The sequence below is a fragment of the Balaenoptera acutorostrata genome, chromosome 17 (assembly GCF_949987535.1).
Source record: "Balaenoptera acutorostrata chromosome 17, mBalAcu1.1, whole genome shotgun sequence".
Lineage (NCBI taxonomy): Eukaryota > Metazoa > Chordata > Mammalia > Artiodactyla > Balaenopteridae > Balaenoptera > Balaenoptera acutorostrata.
The window spans coordinates 28,189,705-28,210,888 of NC_080080.1; the positions used below are offsets into that span (position 1 = coordinate 28,189,705).

At 40.4% G+C, this 21,184-nt stretch overlaps 1 protein-coding gene across 2 annotated transcripts in view; it reads right to left on the reverse strand.

The window, feature by feature from the left end:
* Nucleotides 1-11,724: 11,724 nt before the first annotated feature.
* The window catches only part of PKHD1L1 (PKHD1 like 1), a 155,758-nt gene continuing 146,298 nt past the window's right edge, over nucleotides 11,725-21,184 (reverse strand). For both annotated transcript variants that reach the window (XM_057532372.1, XM_007188783.2), the window contains 5 exons: nucleotides 19,544-19,695; nucleotides 18,997-19,143; nucleotides 18,505-18,658; nucleotides 13,903-14,163; nucleotides 11,725-11,883 (listed from right to left, as the gene is read on the reverse strand). In XM_057532372.1, coding sequence (XP_057388355.1) covers nucleotides 13,910-14,163; nucleotides 18,505-18,658; nucleotides 18,997-19,143; nucleotides 19,544-19,695 — 707 coding nt within the window. In that variant the 3' untranslated portion in view covers nucleotides 11,725-11,883; nucleotides 13,903-13,909. The remainder of the gene's footprint in view (nucleotides 11,884-13,902; nucleotides 14,164-18,504; nucleotides 18,659-18,996; nucleotides 19,144-19,543; nucleotides 19,696-21,184) is intronic.

Below are 21,184 nucleotides of genomic sequence, written 5' to 3' on the forward strand. Positions count from 1 at the left end.
CAAACTCTTGTTTCCGCACCCCGCCCCAGGTCCTGTCTGGCCCAATAGGCGAGAGGCTGTGGGTCCGGCGTCGGGGCTGAGAGCCAATGAGCGTTGGGGGGCGGGGTGAGCGGCGGAGGCCGGCGTGGCAGCTACCGGGGCTTGGTCAGGAGTAGGATGTTTTGTGAACGTTGCTGGCTATACAGGCTGATTTTCTTCGGAGTGCCTGGGCTCGTCCCGTGTTGCTCTAGTTTCTACACACAGTGCCTCCGCTCCAACCATGCCCCCTTTCCTTAAACCCACAGAATCCCCATACCAAATGAGACCAAGAGAAATACGTGTTTAGATTGCAAAAAATGAGGGAGTCGTAGCTGTCTCAAGATGATGGATCTGGCCAGATCTCAACTATTCCACAACTTTAGGGGTGCGAAGCGCTGAGTTTAATTCAGAATTTAGGCTCCTGCTAGTAAATTTTGATTGAATTTCCTATAACTGGAAGTTAAAAAGTGGCACTTCACCGTGTCCCTGCATTTGTTCCTGGCTTGCTCACCGAGCTAGCCACTCTTCCAAATTAAGGTGTTCTTTTTCTATGGTTCTCTCTTTGAAGCCTGATTGTTTTTTGTTTCTTTTCATCCTGTATGCTATTAAAAGGCTAGGATCCTTGGCTATTGTTGGTAAGGGGCCCTCAGAAAAGTATCTGCTCCACTGTTGTAAAGTGACTGGTGAGGGAGGTTAGAAGTTTATATAGTCAAAGACTGAAAGCTGTTCATGCAAATTGTTCCTCAACCAGCCTTTTTTTTTTTTTTTTTTTTATAAATCCTTCTCTATTTATATACACACATCCTGTTAGTTTTTTTTTTTTTTTTTTTTTTTATAGCTACTTTATTTATTTATTTATTTATTTTTGGCTGTGCTGGGTCTTCGGTTCGTGCGAGGGCTTTCTCCGGTTACGGCAAGTGGGGGCCACTCTTCATCGCGGTGCGGGGACCGCTCTTCATCGCGGTGCGCGGGCCTTTCACCATCGCGGCCCCTCCCGTTGCGGGGCACAGGCTCCAGACGCGCAGGCTCAGTAGTTGTGGCTCACGGGCCCAGCCGCTCCGTGGCATGTGGGATCTTCCCAGACCAGGGCTCGAACCCGTGTCCCCTGCATTAGCAGGCAGATTCTCAACCACTGCGCCACCAGGGAAGCCCTTTTTTTTTTTTTAACCTCTTTTTTGGCTACAACTACCTTTGTTCTGTCACCCTGACCAGCACTTACCTACCCACTTAACTTTCCAGTACCTCCACCCCCTCCACCCCACCCCAGTCTATACCACATTTCTATTAATAATTTAACTTGTTTATCCTCAGGAGGGGAAGAAAAAGAATGTTTATTACTTTGCTCTGGAATTATTCTGTGTAACCTTGGATAAGTTATTATATCCCTAAACTTCAGTTTCCTCATCAGTAAAATGGCCATAATAGTGCCTACTTCATGGCCAATGCTTACAAAGCTCTTAGGGCAGAGCCTGGTGCATAGCAAGCATTCTTAAATAAGAGCTGTTACTGCCTGCTACTAGTACTACATTACTACTAAATCATTCCCAGTAACTACAGCTCCCTAAGTCCACTTGACCCTCCACAGTCCCTTAAACACCTGTTCTAGCCCTTAAACTCTTCAAATGCCTAAATTCCAATAATTCAAAATTTCTAGAATTTTTTTTTGATTCCCAAAATCAAAAATCCAGGCTAGTTTACATCTTGATATGAACATGTTTTCAAAATGCTTTTCCTTAGTGATGAGTATCTTTGCTTCAAGTTATTTATTATATCCCTATGGTTTTTTCTTCCTTTTTTTTTTTATTCCTCAGTTTTCTTTATAAAATTTTCCATTTGCAAATGAAACAAAACAAAAGGTACATATTTTTCTAGAAACAAATAGTGAATACTTGTTTTCCAGCACAACAACAAAACAAACAGAAAGCTTGCTAAAGACTGCAAACTTAAAATTTACTTTAAAAATACCTATAAAAGAATATTTAAAAATCATCTTTAGTTGTTGAGTAGTAATCCCATAATTGGGGATCATAAGTGCCAATAATTTGGGGTCTTGCTTGGGGACCACTCTTGGCAGTGTGCAATTTGAAGTCCTGTTATCTGCCCAAGGCTTGGGTGGAGTGGGGAGGAGGACCACCAAATGTCAAGCGGGAGGAGCATAAGGGATAGAACCTGATATATGAAATATTTCTTTTTGGATTGCCTCTTTTTCATGGGGTACAGTTAATTATACCTGCTCTGTGTCAGGACCATTCTGCCCACTTTAAGTCTTCTGATTTGCCTGCCCAATCCCCAATCACCAGCTTGATTTTTTTCATTCTATCAGCTTCCAACACACCACTTACTCTCCCAGTTCAAAGCCTGGATAGGCTTCCTTGTTATGAATTCTCCAGCTGGCTCTGAGTAGTGTCTTGTCAACTGACCTCCCATCCCTGCCTGGGAGATAGGGCAGACCTTGCAAACACAGCCCAGGGCTTCCAGATCTTCCCCAACTCAGTTCCCTGGCTTTTCACTAAAGGGATGGTTTTTTCCTTAAGCACAATCTTAGACCTGCTGTTCTGACTTGGACATTAATGGCTTTTTATTGATGAGCAGCTGTTCACAGTTGAATACGGATCATAAAGTCACATTCATTTCTTGATCAAGCAAAACAAAGCCTTGTAGCTTATAGAGTGACAGTTTTGAACAGATACATTTGAAAGCAAAGGATTATCTGGTGATAATTTTAATGGATTGATTTATTGATCTTTCTCTTCTAGAGAATTTTGCTTGCTTTCAAAATAGTACATTTTAATATTATGGAAAACCATAATTTATTTCTTAATATCCATAATCACCATTTAATAGTTAGGGTCAATTGCTTAATAGAGAAACCAAAAACCCTGAAGCAGCTTTTTAATTTCTTTTCTATTAAAAGAAAATTAACATTCTGTGAAGCATTTAAATAAATGTTTCATCATTATTTCTATAGCATATCTTTTTTTTTTTTTTTAATAAATTTATTTATTTATTTTTGGCTGTGTTGGGTCTTCGTTTCTGTGCTAGGGCTTTCTCTAGTTGCGGCAAGCGGGGGCCACTCTTCATCGCGGTGCGCAGGCCTCTCACTATAGCGGCCTCTCTTGTTGCGGAGCACAGGCTCCAGACGCGCAGGCTCAGTAGTTGTGGCTCACGGGCCTAGTTGCTCCGCGGTATGTGGGATCTTCCCAGACCAGGGCTCGAACCCGTGTCCCCTGCATTGGCAGGCAGATTCTCAACCACTGCGCCACCAGGGAAGCCCCAGCATATCTTTAATTAGTAGTAATTTTTATTGCTAAATACAGGAAGACCCGAGGTTTAAGAATAATTAAGAGTTAACCAAGTCCCTTCAGAAGATGCCTGGATAGGAATGGAGAAAAATAATCCATGTCTTTTTTTAGAAATGGATTCATATGAAAAAATGGGGTGAACTCTTCATTATTATGTTGCAGTAGTGAGGTTCAGCAATGTAATACCTCTTGGCACTATCCATATTGTTATTAGAGCTATAATATAATTCAGCTCTATTATGAGTTAAGTAGACTTGATCTGAGCGGGTCTGGCAATCTAATGCCATTTATTATTTCTAACAGTAAATATGTTGAGATTCATTCAACCAATATAACATAACAGTTTATAACATGACTTATCTTATATGTGAATTGAAAACTTAAAGCAACACTGAATCAACAATGAAAGCCTAATCCATTCAGCTACAGCATGATGGACATTGCGGCTTTGATCTTGAACACGTTTGAGCCTTTTGTCACCTGCAAAATCAGGCTAATAATTCCTGCCTTATGGATTTATTTGGCAAAGTAAGTGGCATAATGTACATGGAAATGTGTTGGAAACAAAGCAATAAAATCAATGAAAGCTCTTAGGCGTACAGGTTTATCCTCTTCAAGTCCCTGAATCTTCTTTTAGCTCACAACAAAGAATAGTGCTTCTAAGGAAAACAGAGGTGAATTTTGTGTCATCAGCAACCAGAAATAGACATATTTATTAGTAACACGTTAAAAAGGGGAAAAGAGGAAGGAACACTCAACTTTGAAGCTGCGCTCTGAGTTCACCCCCCACCTCCTTTGCCTCCTTTGCTTTAAAGATATAGGGTGAAAGAGCAGCTATTAGAACTAAAGCACCTACAAAGCTACCCTTCCCTCTCCGTGCTTTTTCTCACTACTCACTGGATATTTTTCTCAAGATAGTATCTGTTGCCAAATTTTGTCCATTTTTTCTTCTCAGTGTCTGTTATTTTAGCACACCAGGATTATCATAATGATCTTTGATCCTCTAGTTCAGCTCAGTACGTCACCGCATGATTAATAGAAATATTTTTCAAGCACATACTTCTTCATGCTAATGCTCCTGTTCAAAATAGAGATTTGTTGTTGTCCATTAATGCAAATTCACTTAGGAGGATACGTGTCTCGATTGTTGCTTTTGTTTTTGTTTTTTTTGGCTGCGCAGTTTGTGGGATCTTAGTTCCCCGACCAGGGATCGATCCCGCGGCCCCTGCAGTAGAAGCAAGGAGTCTTACCCACTGGACCGCCAGGGAAGTCCCTTGACTGTTGCTTTTTAATCTCTTAATTTCGAAGTGCTACTCTTGGATCCTTCTCTGACCACCTCTGGCCCTTTAAAATATTAGACATATCAGCAATTCTTGTTAAAGGCATTTGTCTGTATAAGATGTACATTTCATACAGTGAAAATTACTCACCTCCTCACAGTGAAATATGTATTTCTTGCTCTAATTTTTATTTGAAATTAAACTCTTTATAAGTGAGAATTAAATCCATATTATAATCATCCTAGAAGTTTTCAGTATAAAGAACTTATTTGTTATTTTCTCTCTTCCTAGGGAGAATTTACATGTATAAAGGATCATCTGCTTAAATACATACATTACTCTCAAGAAAAACCAAAGGAAAATATCTTGCCACATAGCCAGACACACTCATAAGTATCCTGCCCAAAAGGAATTATTTTTTTCTGCTCATAGGCACAGAGCCCATTACCATGGCAATCGTAACTAGTGGTCTCTGAGTGTGAATTTTATACACTGTTATTTGAAATGTTAAGGCAGTAAGTCAAGGTAAAGTGCAATTTCTGTTATATTTTGGTAGGATTTCTTTATCTCAAAAATCTCATAAAGGAAAAATTTCATCATGCTGTCTATTCACTTGCTTAATTAAACAGTTTACTCAACACTTACCAGGGGCACAGTGTGTGCTAAGCATGTTAGAGGAATCAATAGAACACACAGCCCTTAACTGAAAGGGATTTCCCTAATAAAATCAGCTTGTCAAGGGTAAACAGAATTCCTGGAAGAACAGTTTTTCCTAAAGAGCTTTCTAATTTTAGCATGATCTGATCATAATAGCTAGAGTAGTGTATCAGAGCCTGCAACTAGTGTGGTAAGAGGTTTGTAGCTGGGCAGGCTGCCCACAAGTATTCGAGTATCAATACCTACTATAACCCTGACAGCAGGCCCCTTCTTTTTTGGTCTTACACATCGTGTCTGTAGCTACTCTCTGGGGAGGCAAAGTTGGCGGGGATAAATCTTTATGTTTCTTTCACTAGAGATTGCACACTTCTTGTCAGCTGGTGCCAACCTGAGGAAGCTGAAAATGCCCACTGATGAGAATGGAAGAAGGGTGTGACCCTCCAATGGTTTCTTTTTTTTTTTTTTTAATGTTTTTAAATTTATTTATTTATTTATTTATTTATTTTTGGCTGTGTTGGGTCTTTGTTTCTGCGCGCAGGCTTTCTCTAGTTGCGGCGAGCCGGGGCTACTCTTCGTTGCGGTGCGCGGGCTTCTCATTGCGGTGGCTTCTCTTGTTGCAGAGCACAGGCTCTAGGCGTGTGGGCTTCAGTAGTTGCAGCACGTGGGCTCAGTAGTTGTGGCTCGCGGGCTCTAGAGCACAGGCTCAGTAGTTGTGGCACATGGGCTTAGTTGCTCCATGGCATGTGGGATCTTCCCAGACCAGGGATCAAACCCGTGTCCCCTGCATTGGCAGGCAGATTCTTAACCACTGAGCCACCTGGGAAGTCCTCCTCCAATGGTTTCTGATGGGTTTCCCAAACCAAATACACATGGATTCAGATCAAGGTTTAAGCATCTCTGTTTTGGAGGATACAGATAATAAGTTCAAAAATGTATGAGCTGGGACTTGCCTGGTGGTGCAGTGGTTAAGAATCTGCCTGCCAATGCAGGGGACATGGGTTCGAGCCCTGGTCCGGGAAGATCCCACATGCCGAGGAGCAACTAAGCCCGTGCACCACAACTACTGAGCCTACGATCTAGAGCCCGCGAGCCACAACTACTGAAGACCACACGCCTAGGGCCTGTGCTCCACAACAAGAGAAGCCACCGCAGTGAGAAGCCCACACACCACAATGAAGAGTAGCCCCTGCTCACCGCAACTAGAGAAAGCCCACGCACAGCAACCAAGACCCAACACAGCCAAAAATAAATAAATAAATAAAAATTTTAAAAAACCTATGAGCTATTTGAAACAATTTCCTTGCCCTGGCATTGTCTCTGCCCACCTTCCCCTGTAGGAAGGATGAATTCCCTATTCTCTTGTTCCTTTCATGTTTTGCCACCTCAGGAATCTGATGAAACCAGGAGATATATCAGTTAGGATTAGGACTCTGGCCGAGTAGCAATGAAACCCTGAAAGAGCAAAGGCTGGTATGGTCAGGGGCCCAAACTCTTTTTAGCTGAGCTCTCTATACCCTCCCCAAAGGGGCTGGCATTTGTTTTCCTGGTGCAAGGAGACGTCTTGATCCATTAGGTGGGAAAAACAGGAAAGGATGAAGAAGGGCAAAGGCAAAGGGATGCATAATAGCCATCTTTTAAGGAAAGTTCCTAGAATATGCCACAAGATTGTTTATAAAAACTCACTGTACACAAATTGGTCATTTCTCGCTGCACTTACGGCTGAGAAAGTCTTTGTTCTTCATGGCCCTGTACCCTGCCAGTGATTCTAATAATTAACACTCACATTGTGTTCATTACATGCTAGGTAATGTTCTGGTACAATATGGAGCCTAATGGTTTATGGGCCAGTGAATGACATAATATAGGCAACATTATGGTCATAACAATAACAGGAGTGGCTGCCTTTTACTGAGAGCTTACCACCTGTTGGGCACTGGGTTAGGTGCCTTATACATGGTAATCGGTCCTCAAATACCACACTGCAAGGTAGATATTTCCCACATTTTATAGGTGAAGATACTGAAAATAAAGGAGACTAAGAACTTGTCTGAGGGCATAGAGGTGGTAAAATTTAAACTAGAATTTGAACAGGAATTTGGACCTAAATATGTTTTTCTAAAAGCTCTCTTCACAATGAAACACTTTCTCCTGCTTGGGGAAAAGTGGGAGGAATTAAATGTTGGAGCTGAGATCTGGAGTTAGATTTGAATCCCAGCTTTACCAGTAAAAGCTCTGTGAACTGGGGCATTTAATTTAATCTTTTTAGGTATTGCTTCCTCATCTGGAAAAGGGGATAATATCTTCATAGCATAAATGTAAGGAAAGAGTCCACGTAGAACACTCAGTGTAGTAAAGATGTGGTAAATCTTTAATTATTGTTATTGTTATTACTATTAGTAGTAGTACTAGTAGTATTTTAGCTAGCAATCTTCAGGATAAAATGGAGAAGAGGTAAAAGTAGGTAGACCACCTAGAAATCATTGCAATGATCAGAAGGTGATGCAGCTGAGAAAAGAGTAGAGACAATAGTACAAGATATAAATGTTTCACTTATTATCAGAAATACAGGAAGATATTCTTACTACCTCTTTATTCTCTGTTCCTTATATTGACCAAAATGGGAACATCATATTTACTTTATGAATCTTTCAGATCCTGGAGAAACAGTACTAACACAAAAAGTATTTTTAAATGACTTGCTCAACAGCTAAATACCCACTTGCTACGTTTAGAAGTATTTTTAAAAATTTAAACACAAATTTCTAAGACAGGATTGTTCAGAGAAACATTATTAAAAAAAAAAAAAAGTGGCCAGCTTGTGAATGAAGGCTATGTGAAGCCATACTGCCCACGGATTTTTAACAATTAGGCATTTTAAAAACTCGAAGTTAAAATTGTAATTTATCTGGCATAAATAATTATGGGTATGTACTATAATAACTTTAGAAAAATTTTAAAAGCAGACAGCCAGAAACCTAAAGAAGTTAAATCACGAACTTTTTAACAAAGTCTGTGGCTAAGAAGCAAAAATTTAGAAATTCCTTTTATTCTCAAATGACTTGTATTAGTGAAACCCAGTCCCCTTAAAACCGAGCTCCCCTGCGGAAGTTTATGGTTAATCTCTCTATCTAAAACTTTATTCCCTTTCTTGTCCCACCCCTGTTCCCCTCAGGATGGAGGAGTATCAAAGAAAAAGGGGGACCGAAACCAAGCAGAACCCTGTGGGGCCTTCCCAGGTACAAAAGCCCCTCCATGTCCCCCATTTCTTATTTGCAGAAAAAAGGCTTTAGGCTCCTAGGCCTTCACTAAGTTCCAAAGAGCAGACTGGAACAGTTAATGATTAGAGCAACAGAGTCACAAGACTCGACTCCTAGTTCCTACTGAAGGAATATAAATAACAATCAGATGCGTATCTCTGAGTTGTTTAGTAAAAACTAAGACCCACCCCCCCACCCAGTGGAGGATGGTGACCACATGCTGACCACAAGCACATAGACCCCAGACTGACTGGAGCCACCAACCAATGAGATTCCGGAAACATCACCTCACCACCAACCAATGAGCCAGAATGTCCAGGAGCTGATCAGGCATCCTAAGACCCTCTCCCCTAACACTTGCTTAAAAGCCATCGGGGAGTTCGGGAGTCTTTTGAACATGAGCTGCCCTTTCTCTTTGCTTGGCACCCTGCAAATAAATCCTTACTTTGCAGAAAGGAGAGAGAGAATGGAGAGAGAATAGCGGTGCTTATATATTGTATAAGCACCCTGTCAGAGTTTGGCTTTTTGTGCCGCAGGCCCACAAGCCCTTGCTCTGTTACGTTAGAAAAGTTCTTTATTAAAAATCTATGGAGGGCTTCCCTAGTGGCGCAGTGGTTGAGAGTCAGCCTGCCAATGCAGGGAACACGGGTTCGAGCCCTGGTCTGGGAAGATCCCACATGCTGCGGAGCAACTGGGCCCGTGAGCCACAACTACTGAGCCTGCGCGTCTGGAGCCTGTGCTCCGCAACAAGAGAGGCCGCGATAGTGAGAGGCCCGCGCACCGCGATGAAGAGTGGCCCCTGCTTGCCGCAACTAGAGAAAGCCCTTGCACAGAAACGAAGACCCAACACAGCTAAAAATAAATAAATAATAAAAATAAAGGAATTTCTTAAAAAAAAATGAATATGGTAAAATGATAGTTGGTATCATTTAAAAAAAAAAAAAAACTATGGAAAATTTTTGACAAAAAGTTTCCAGTGGGCTGAATTAAAACTTGAGGTAAGGAAGGACTACAGAAAGTGGCCAATTTTGTGGCTTTCACAGTGTTCAGATGTGAAGAATATTTTTGCATCTCCCAGAAACCGAATGTAGGAATTTGTTCCATAGATGCTACAATTGTAGTTCCTGGAATTTAGTTTTCTCAGTGAAAAGAAATGTCCTGAAATGGAGAGTAAACTGAATTTGCATTAGAAAACTTGATTTTTAAGTCTTTCTTGTTGGGTTTCTCTCTCCTCCTCCCCTTTTTAGTGGTAGAGCTTTCTCATCCCTCTGAGGTTGGAACTGAGGGAAGTATGAGAGTCCTCAGTTAACCAGTGGTGTGGTCTAATTCGTGCTCTCTGGACATGAAAGCTGTTCCTCATGAAGGGAGTGTACTGGTGCTCCAGTAACATGAGACGGCTTCTCGATTTCCCCGTGCTCCATGCTTCATTCATCCACTAAACAGTGAGTCTGCATCTACTAGTGCCAGACATTTTGTAAGAGGGCAAGAGAAATGCTTACTAAGGGAGAGCCTTACTGCCTTCAAGGAACTCACTATCTAATGGTATTTCAGCCTTTGTTCTTACCACCACACCTTCTGTCAGGACACTGTTCCTTGGTTAATCTCATGCTTTATTCCTCACCACTCATCTCAGGCATCATATTCTTCTGGAATCTGTCCCTCATCCACCTCCATCCTCACAGGCTGCTCCTACCCCCAGCCAAGTGCCCCTCCTCTGTGCCCCTACAGCACCCTATGTCTCTTTCTCTCACATATGATACTGTATCTCTGTGGGTTTTTTTAAATTTTTATTTATTTATTTATTTATTTATTTTTAATTTATGGCTATGTTGGGTCTTCGTTTCTGTGCAAGGGCTTTCTCTAGTTGTGGCAAGTGGGAGCCACTCTTCATCGCTGTGCGCGGGCCTCTCACTATCGCGGCCTCTCTTGTTGCGGAGCACAGGCTCCAGACACGCAGGCTCAGTAATTGTGGCTCACGGGCCCAGCTGCTCCGCGGCATGTGGGATCTTCCCAGACCAGGGCTCGAACTCGTGTCCCCTGCATTAGCAGGCAGATTCTCAACCACTGCGCCACCAGGGAAGCCCTATCTCTGTGTTTTGTGTATCACCTTTTCCACCACTATTTCCTCAACTACCTTGTAGACTCTTGGAAGGTGAAGACAGCATCTTATTCCTTGTAGTCTTCTCACTAGAATGCCTGGTATCTAGCAAATGTTAAATAGATGTTTGTTTGACTGAACAAAATGCCAAATATATACAAAGATATTTGGATTTACTACATGGTAAATGTTAATAATTTTTTGTTAAGCAAGGTTAACAATGACCTGGGGCGAGCATTCTAGGAAATGGTACACAGTAGAAAAAGCTCTGGGTTTCGTTGAATTCTCTCAGCTGTTCCAAATGCTTCCTGAGTGTCACTTGCTGGAAGGTAACTTTTGTGAATACCAACTCTACTTGCTCAAGACATGGCCACAAAGCCTTGATTGGGGTTATTCCTCTAAATTTAGCATTTCCTTTAGACTTTTCTGAGTAAAAAGTGCAATTTTTATAGTATGAGAGCTTTTGGTTAGTTTAGCTACATTAATTTGTGGCTTTTTTTTTTGCATTCCCTAATTTTATCCTCTTGAAAATAAGTATCTCTTCTGGTGTAGCCTTGGGTTGCAGGAGGTCACACTCTTAGTAGTGACAGTTTTGAGTAGGAAGGAGGGGTAAGCAGAGGAGATTGGACTTGTTCAAACAAGGGGCACCAACGAAACTCTTCTTAGATGACTTGCCAGGGTTGGCAGGCCCAGAAATCTAGGGTAATCTAGAATTCCTGGGATTCCTATGGATCTGAAAAACAGCAACTTAGAAAATCTGAAATGAGATTGTCTAAAACAATCTCATTTCTCCAAAATCTTTAGAAATTAAAATGGCTTAGATCTTTGAAAATTAGAGTCTTATGAATGGATAGAGAAAAACAGATCCCCTGGTACATACAAAAATTCAGAATGCTTCCAATCTGATCTAAAGAAGTTAAGTCAAAACTAGAAAGCTCTTTCAACTATTTAAAGTATTTCATGATTTGTTGGTACAGCAACTTGGAGGTGGTATATCTGCTTACAAATCAAAAATTTCCAAAAGTTTTTTTTTCTTGATGAAATAAGTACATACAAACATAAGGAATCAAAAGAAATCTGTATTTTGAAGAAATTTGATTTTTGTGATTAAAGCTAAGTAATACATTTTATATATTACAAAAATATTTTTAGTATATTTTCTTGAAAATGCTATAGACTTTTTCTTGTTGTGCAACAAAATAGCTCTTAAATAAGCAGTTCTTGTATTTGTGTTTTCAACCTGTTCTTCAGAATAGCACTTCAGTTGCTTCCTGAAAAGCGAAAACAATACAAATATTTTTAAGAAAATATAGTGTGATTTTAAAATATGTTTTATTAATTTTAACTTTTTCTAATATTTCATGGTATGGTTAATAAGGCAAAACTTAGTATTTCAGAGTTTACCAATTTAATGTGCTCTTGTGTGGAACCATGGAGAGGGAACAGTGGTGCTTGTATATTGTATTTTTCACATTCAAGTTTTGTCATTTTATTTAGTGTAATTTCATAACTCTCTTAAAAGTAAAATACTGTTAATTCAGAATGCAAAGTTATAAAAAACCCATAATTTCATTTCCTCAATGGGCTATGATTTGAACGTGCCCCACCCCCAAATTCATATGTCTTAAAGCCTAATGTCCAATGTGATGGTATTAGGAGGTAGAGCCTTTGATAGGTGCTTAGGTCTTGAGGGTGGAGCCCTCATGAATGGGATTAGTATTTTTATAAGAGACCCCACAGAACCCCCCCACCCCTTACACCATGTAAAGATACAGTGAGAAGTCTGCGACCCAGAAGAGGGGCCTCATTTGACCATGCTGGCACCCTGACCTCAGACTTCGGCCTCCAGAATTGTGAGAAATAAATTTCTGTTGTTTTTAAGCCACTCAGTCTTTGGTATTTTGTTATAGCAGCCTGAAAGGACTAAGACAATAGCGTTTAAGTCTTCTTATGTCTTAACTGAAGGATGATAGATTATTTAGTGGCAAAGGGGAAGCTGTTGATTAATTTTTTATCTGAAAAATATGTCCTAAAAATCACCAAGAAGAATATCATTTACTAATGACTTGAGAATAGAATTTTCTGAATTTTGTAAAATCCCAAAGTCGTCAAGTACAAGCAGGAAGAAAGTCAGTGAAGATAATCAGGAAAAAAATGCATTTAATGAGGAAACACAAAATGAACAAATATATAATAAGGAGTACCTATACCTTATATTTTAATGCTTCTGGGAAGAAACAAATGAACTTAAGCAATACCTATCACGCTATTATAAAATAGACAACAAGTTTTACTTTTATTAGAATTCTGGAGACAGGAAAACAGGCATTAAAATACAATAACTTGTGTGTTGGTCTTTACCTTTTGTCCCTCAGCTCCAAACCCACCCTGCTATATTAGCTGTAAGAGGCCAGGGCTGGGTCTCTTCAAAGTGTCCTTCTCCCTTGACAGCTGGTTTCTAATTAGTTTCTACCATGAGGAGGGAAGAACGGATTATTTCCTCCTGAAGTCCCAGCCTCCAGTTGTTCTGCTACTCCCAGAACCAGCCTTATTGTTTCCTTTCATCCTGACCTTATTTATTTTTAAATTTAAAATCTAGTCTTGGCTTTTACTACTGAAATACTTCAGTATTCTTCTAAATTATTACCCCCATCTCAAATTCACGGCAACTCGTGGCCACAGCGAATGGTTCAGGAATGGGTATGTGGCCCAAGCCAGGTCAATGACATAGCTTTGGGACTTTTGCTGGAAGTGCTGGGAAAGAGGTTTGCTCTTTCTGGATTAGCTGTTGGGCCAGTAGACTGTAAACATGAAGATGCTGGTGGTACCTGTACCATGAGGGTTGGGGCTCCTGATGAAGAGTCTGCCTGGGAGTGAATCTGCCACCAAGAAGAATGGAGCTGAGAGATGGAGAGACACAGGTTCTGGATGATGCCATTTGAGCCCTTGGTTCTCGCTGTGGCAGAATCAGACTACTTCTGGACTTCTCCATTAAGTGAGTTCACTTTACTGCCTAAACCAATTGGAGCTGAGCTTCTGCCCTTTGCAACTGAAAGAGTCCTGATGTAACATGCATTTCTCATTCCCCACACTCTTATACGCCATCCTATAGTGTGAAAAACATTTCCGTAGGGTGGTCTTGTCTCTACCATTGAAGCTCTAACTTTCTCAGTGGCTGAGATCGTGTCTTTCTGCCTGTGGTGCCACGCTGCACTCAGTCTCTATTTAGTAAACATTTTCTGGTACCTCAGTATGTGGAGACAAACAGAGAAAAAGTGAACTGTGCTTACCGAGAATTCAGTTCAAAATCAAAACTGCAGTCATAAATATTTCCAAGAGCAACACTCTTCCCACCAGACAGCTGACTACTGTAGTCACTATCTGGGCAGCTGTGCCCACAGTAGACACTTTGCTGTTGCTGCTGCTACTGCTGCTGCCACCGCCGCTGCCGCTACTGCCACTGCTGGAGACAGACTGCGCGGCTAGGCTGAAAGTCCTGGACTCCACCTGAACGACGCCATCCAGGATAAATTCAATCTTAAAATTTTTTCCTAGGGCAAAAAAAAATCATCACAGTGTCTGACTTCCTTTTATTATTTGCTTGCTGTCATACAATTCCAATTGGGTTTTCATTGACTTACAAATACTGTATAACCCCTAACGAAGTATTTTTGGAAATTGAGTCAAATAAATTAAAGTATAAACAAGTGTAGAGAGGGTCTCAGAGTCAGAAGAGTTCTATCTGCCCAACAACTATGGGCAGGAGGACTCTGGGTAGATTTTCTTTCTGCAGCATCAGTACCTACTTCTTAGGGGTTCTTTCCTAGTGCCCAGAGGCTGTTTGAAATGAAGGACAGTAGGGAAGGGAGGTGAGGGTGAAATGAAGGACAATAGGGAAGGAAGGTGAGGGTACTGAACCTCTGTCTGATCCCCATATACTTGACCGAGGAGTGAAGAAGCTGCAGCCTCAGTTGGGGGAGGTGGGGATGGATACTGAACTTTTTGTTTTGAAAAACTTCAAACGTAAGAGTTGAAAGCATAGTACCACAAACACCCATATGCCCTCGACTTAGACTCAACCATTTTTAACTGTTTTCCACATTTGCTTTAAGTCAGATGCTATTTTCGTGTTGCAAGATCGTGATCCCTTTCTTTTTACCCAAGGTAGACAAGCTTGAAGAAACACGTTAGATATATTTAGAGTGTGAAACACCCATCTAAATATTTCTTAATCCATATGTTAAACCTTCCCACAGTTTTGAATATCAGTTAACCAATATATTTTTCCATGACGTAATTTCTTCTTGGACTACTGCTATCATTAATAGTGGTTACCGTAAAATAGATAGCTAGTGGGAAGCAGCCGCATAGCACAGGGAGATCAGCTCCGTGTTTTGTGACCACCTAGAGGGGTGGGATAGGGAGGGTGGGAGGGAGGCTCAAGAGGGAGGGAATATGGGGATATATGTTATATATAGCTGATTGACTTTGTTATACAGCAGAAACTAACACAACATTGTAAAGCAATTATACTCCAATAAAGATGTAAAAATAAATAAATAAAAATAAAGTGAACTGCCAAATTAAAAAAAAAAATAGTAGTTACCATACAGAGCAGAATGTGCAATACTTGGCATAATTCCAAAGTTTTCATTCTTCTGTTTTTTTTCTATTATCTTAAAAAAAAATAATGTCTGTTTTCATTCGTCTTTTCTTTTCCAGGAGAGAATATATTGACCACATTGTGCTTTCTATAGCAATGCATTCTATAACTTTCAAGGTGGATAGACATTGTTCCACAGAATTTTCTGCCACTGTTACAATTCCTGACAATGGTGTTTTTAAGTCTTTCCTTTTTTTCAGTTTGAAAAAACTGAATTTTTGTGGCAGGCATATTTTTTTCTTAAAGATTTTGATGTGTGAAGAATTTAGATATTTTTGCTTTGTTTTCATGTTTTTTTCTCCTGCAGTATTGTGAGGAATGCCAGGCTAGGCTAGTGGAGAGGCCACTCCATGGAGGAGAAGTGAAGAACTCAGCCAAAATCCAAGATCACAACCTCAGTGACACGACTCCAATCAAGCCATCCCAGCTGAAGGCCCAGACATCATCAAACAGAGATGAACCATCCCAAATTCCTGACCCACATTATTGTGAGCAAATGAAATCATTGTTGTTTTGAGCCATTAGATTTAGGGCTGGTTTGTTAAGTAGCATTAGAAACTGAAACAAGCGCTGTGTATCACATAGGTTGCTAAATAAACGTGTCCCAAATGTTATTATCCATTAGTAATATTATTTTAATCCAGATTGTTCAAAAGATGCAGTCTCAGCTGTTTATTTTCTTCTTCCACTTTTTTCTTACCTAATTCTCACATTTTTATTTTCTGTGTGAGAAACTACAACCCATGCCTTCTCTACCCTGTGGCCCCTGCCGTGCTCTTTAGGGAGCTGTAAGTAGAAGAGGGTGTGGTGCCACTGGGTCAGGCTGGCCTAATCTGCGAGGGGATTTCCCACAGTGCAGTAATCAAGTGGGATTCCTACTAGAAAGTGTTACAAGAAAGACGCTTTATTCATTTTCTTACATATGCTTTGTTGTTACTGCAGTTTTACAGTTAATCTAAAAACTGGCTAACTGATTTAAAAATAATAAAGAGATGACTATATTTGACCTTCTTTACTATACACAACCAGAGAACTGAAACCCTACACTTGATGGAAAAAAAGCAAGACAGAAAGCAAGAAATAAGGAAGGAAGGAAGGCAGGCAGGCAGGCAGGAAGGAAGGGAATTAGAAACAATGACTGTTCTCCACAGCAAATAAGATAGACACTCTAAGGGAAGCTTTGAACTCTTAAAGGAAATATACTGGATAAAAGGAGAGCACTATTTTGTTATCACAAAAACGTCAAAACCTACATTACTGCTTCAGCACTCCAGTGACCCTGGTTACTTTGGAACATTGCCTTTGGAAGTGGTAGTTTGGAGACCTTGATCCTCAGGTTGGGTCTTTGTCACTGCGCACCTCTTGAGTCCACCTTCCTGGGGAGGTGGGCAACCTTCTCTCAGGCAGGGTTCTTGTCAAGTTCCTCATTTCCCATAAAAAGGTCCCAGTCCTGGGCTTCCCTGGTGGCAGAGTGGTTAAGAATCTGCCTGCCAATGCAGGGGACACGGGTTCGAACTCTGGTCCGGGAAGATCCCACATGCTGCAGGGCAACTAAGCCCGTGCGCCACAACTACTGAGCCTGCGCCCTAGAGCCCGTGAGCCACAACTACTGAAGCCTGTGCGCCTAGAGCCCATGCTCTGCAACAAGAGAAGCCACTGCAATGAGAAGCCCACGCACCGCAATGAAGAGTAGCCCCCGCTCGCCACAACTAGAGAAAGCCCGCGTGCAGCAACGAAGGCCCAACACAGCCAAAAATTAAATAAATAAATAAATTTAAAAAAAAAAAAAAAAAGGTCCCAGTCCTACTGCCATTTAGGCTGACTGTTAATGAATTAGGCTCTGTCCTTAGTCACCAGGCTTACTGGACACTCCAGGTACTTGTCCCAGAGCACAATGTTGAGCTCATTGCCACTGGATTCCCATCAAACTCTAGGTTGAGATATTGTTGCCCAGTAGGCAGATCAAACTTATCTGGTGTAGGGCATCATCAAAGCACGAGGAAACAACAAATAAGGAAAAAATTCTTTTGGAATGATTTTAGCTTTTGATATTTAGTTCTTATGGAAAAAAAACCCCAGATTATTGTTAGATATTCTTTAACTTCTCTTACTCTTTACTTTGGCTTCTATTCTGACCTTTAGTGTGGGTGTGTGTTTGAAATAACAGTGCTTAGAAGAGCGAGGACCACAATAAAACTTCTTCAGGAGTTAGGGCCTATAAAGGTTGAGGTAAACAGATTAACGGAGGCCTGTCTCCAGTACAAGGAGTCTATTTCATTCTTTTCTTTTTTTTCTTTTTTTTTCAGTTTGTAGCTATTTAATGATGAGGTCAAATTTGTTAAATCTGGAGATTGTTTGAACTTCAGAGGAGGTTGATCCAGTGGCTCTGTGTTGTCTTTGATGACCTGATTTTTCTGCCTTCCATGGGTAAGCATCATCATAAGGCTGTTTTCTCTCATGGTGTATTTCATTCTTTTCGATACTGAATAATCTATCATCAATAGAGACCTGTTTTTTGGACATGTCATTTTTGCCTTGGTAGAAAGGCTTTTACCAGTTGGAGTTATGCCATCAATCCATATGAAGATAATATAAGAAACCTCACTGTGGAAGTTATGACTGTATTTACTGTTGAAGATATCATGTATTTACATGTTGACGATGTCATGAGTATACTTCATGACAACTCATAGGAGACATTTGTTCTGATCTCAGAGCAAGCTGTGATTCTCCACAGCAACTGGTCTATCTGCAGAGGGCTATGAATCATGGTAATGTTCATGTTTTCTCCTTTGCATTGGCTTTCAGAAAGACTAGAACCCACCTTCCAGCCCAACTCTGAACTCCTGCATGGGCCGTTAAAATTATATGACACTATATTATCCTTTCTTTTCTTGAATTTGAAAAATCTATATATTAAGTTTTCTTATTATAAATGTCATACATACATAGTGAGAAAATTTAGAAAAATACACACATGGATAAAGAAGAAAATACAAATCATGATATAATTTTGATGTACATCCTCAAGTTACCTGTTTTAATTCCCTTAATTGCTTATTTTATTTTTCACTTTGTTTTGCATATTAAATATATTTTTGTAAGCTAGACATTCTGATTTCTATAATTTATTGACCAGTGTAGTATAGACTGCTTTGTTCATTAAAAGGAAATTATAATTGTCCCTATTTATGGGTATATATGTGAGGATCCAAAATAGTACACTCACCTGTTCTAAGAAGAGTAAGATCTGTGTAGTTGGCCCAACAGCTGCTAAATGGAATTGTTGTATTTCCACTAAGACCACTGATTTGGTTATTACTGGAGTCCTTTAGTACGGCCTTCAAAGTCAGTGAAGTAATCCCAACTGATACACAATTACCCTAAAGAAGAAAATAGTAGAGAATTATAACAACTGTCCTGTTCCCATGCTTTTTTTAAGAAAGATATTTGGAACTTTATTTTTTTTAATGCCTCATTTCAAATTTTAAATCTATAGAAGCTCCTTTTCCTGCACAAAGAGTTTGGGCAGTGGAGCAAATTCACTGAAAAGAAACATTTTTAAAACAGCAAAAGGTGACATGCATAGATATTAGTCCAACTTTGAAGAGGCAGTGCAATCCTTAGGTTGCCAGTCTACCAGGATTAGTGAAGTCGGTTCACCCTCCAGAATTTATAGCTTAATTCTTCCACTTAAGTAAATCTTTGAGTTATAACTTACATCAGCATCTACTGCCTTTATGGAAGGTTGCTGAGAAAATGGCTGTCCCAGCTGTGTTGCCACCGGCTGAGTGATCACTGACAGCGAGGACAAAAAGGCCACATGATGAACAGGAAATGCAAACCTTTCAACCGGTTGGGCGGTCACCTAGTAAATGGTCATGAGTGATGAAGTGGTTTTCACATGATAAACTACATTCAGTAGCAAACTCATCTTAGCCAGGCTAAATGTTATATCATTGTTTATTTAAAAGTATGTTTAATACGTTGAGTCAATATTATTATAATATTTCCTCTAGAGCAAATTTATGAAGCATTGTTGTAATAGTCAAAGCAAAGCACATTTTATACCAATACATAATTTTTAGAAGATAGGCTCCTTTTTCAACTACTTTATCATTTTAGTAATACTATTAAAAAAATAACCAACAATAAATTAGAAAGACATGTTCTCTAAATTATTGTATTGAAATAGAAAAATAGTTAAAATAAGAAATAAGTAACGTTTTAAATAGCTAAAATGCATTTTTCTAGTCACATTTTCTTACCTTAACCCAGCCAGAATCACTTGGGCTGGGGATAGGACTGGTAATAGACATGGAAGAGATATTAAATCCAAGGATACTACTGGTTTTTCCTAAAATTACAGCTTGTCCAAGAGAACCAGCAATTTCTTGAAGTTCAGATAACTGCATCTGACCTATGAGGAAACAGTGTTATGACATGTGGATTATAAGAATATGGTATAGTGAGAACATGTGAGAATATCTCACTTTCGTTTATGTTTGTGCTGCTCGCTCCATCCACATTATAGAATTCTACAGCTCTCTAACTGTACATGAGCTAAACATGACTAAGTCATACTAAGGAGGTCAGGAAAATAAAAAACTCAGTAGAATATGTTTCTTAAGCTGGAATTAAAGAAAAAACAAAGGTAGATAAAATAAATTCAAGAAAAACGAGTGAGAGCATGCTGAGAAAACTACTTTCCTCTGTCATCTTTTGTTTAGAAGTGAAGTACTATCATGTATGTCTATCATCGCATATCACTTTTTAAATTTTTTTTTTTTTTAATATTTATTTATTTATTTATTTATGGCTGTGTTGGGTCTTCGTTTCTGTGCGAGGGCTTTCTCCAGCTGTGGCAAGCGGGGGCCACTCTTCATCGCGGTGCGCGGGCCTCTCACTATCGCGGCCTCTCCTATTGCGGAGCACAGGCTCCAGATGCGCAGGCTCAGCAATTGTGGCTCACGGGCCCAGCTGCTCCGTGGCATGTGGGATCCTCCCAGACCCGGGCTCGAACCCGTGTCCCCTGCATTGGCAGGCGGACTCTCAACCACTGCGCCACCAGGGAAGCCCTGCATATCACTTTTTAAAGATTGAGTGTTGGGCTTCCCTGGTGGCGCAGTGGTTGAGAATCTGCCTGCTAATGCAGGGGACACGGGTTCGAGCCCTGGTCTGGGAAGATCCCACATGCCGCAGAGCGGCTGGGCCCGTGAGCCACAATTACTGAGCCTGCGCGTCTGGAGCCTGTGCTCCGCAACAAGAGAGGCCGTGACAGTGAGAGGCCCGCGCACCGTGATGAAGAGTGGCTCCCGCTTGCCACAACTAGAGAAAGCCCTCGCACAGCAGCGAAGACCCAACATAGCAATCAATCAATCAATCAATCAATAAAAAAATAAAAAAATCTAAAAAAAAAAAAAAGATTGAGTGTTAATTGTGGAATGGAAGGATAATTAACATCATCGGGTTTGTAGTATGAATTAATCAGTTGCTAACGTTAGCATTAAATTACTAACAAAAAATTGTTATTTGCTCTGGACATTGACAATTTTCAAGGTTAATTCTAACATTGTAGGTAGTTTCTGTTCCCTTTTTCTAGCTTGGCAGTTCCTCTTAAACCTACTGTCCCCCTAATGCTCCTTACGTTATGAAGGGACACCTCTACACGCTGTACTCCTTTTGTCAGAAGCCTGGAACTCTTGCTTGAACCCTTCTTCTACTTCACCTCTCCCCCACACCATTTAATCAGTTCTCAATTTCTAAATCTGCCTCCACTGCCCAAATCCTACTTAACCCAGCAGCAGCAGAGATACTAAAACAGCTTTTAAACTGGCTTTCTTGTCTCCATTCTCTCCCTCTTGCACTCCGTTCCATACACTGTAGTCAGAGTGATCGTTTAAGAAACC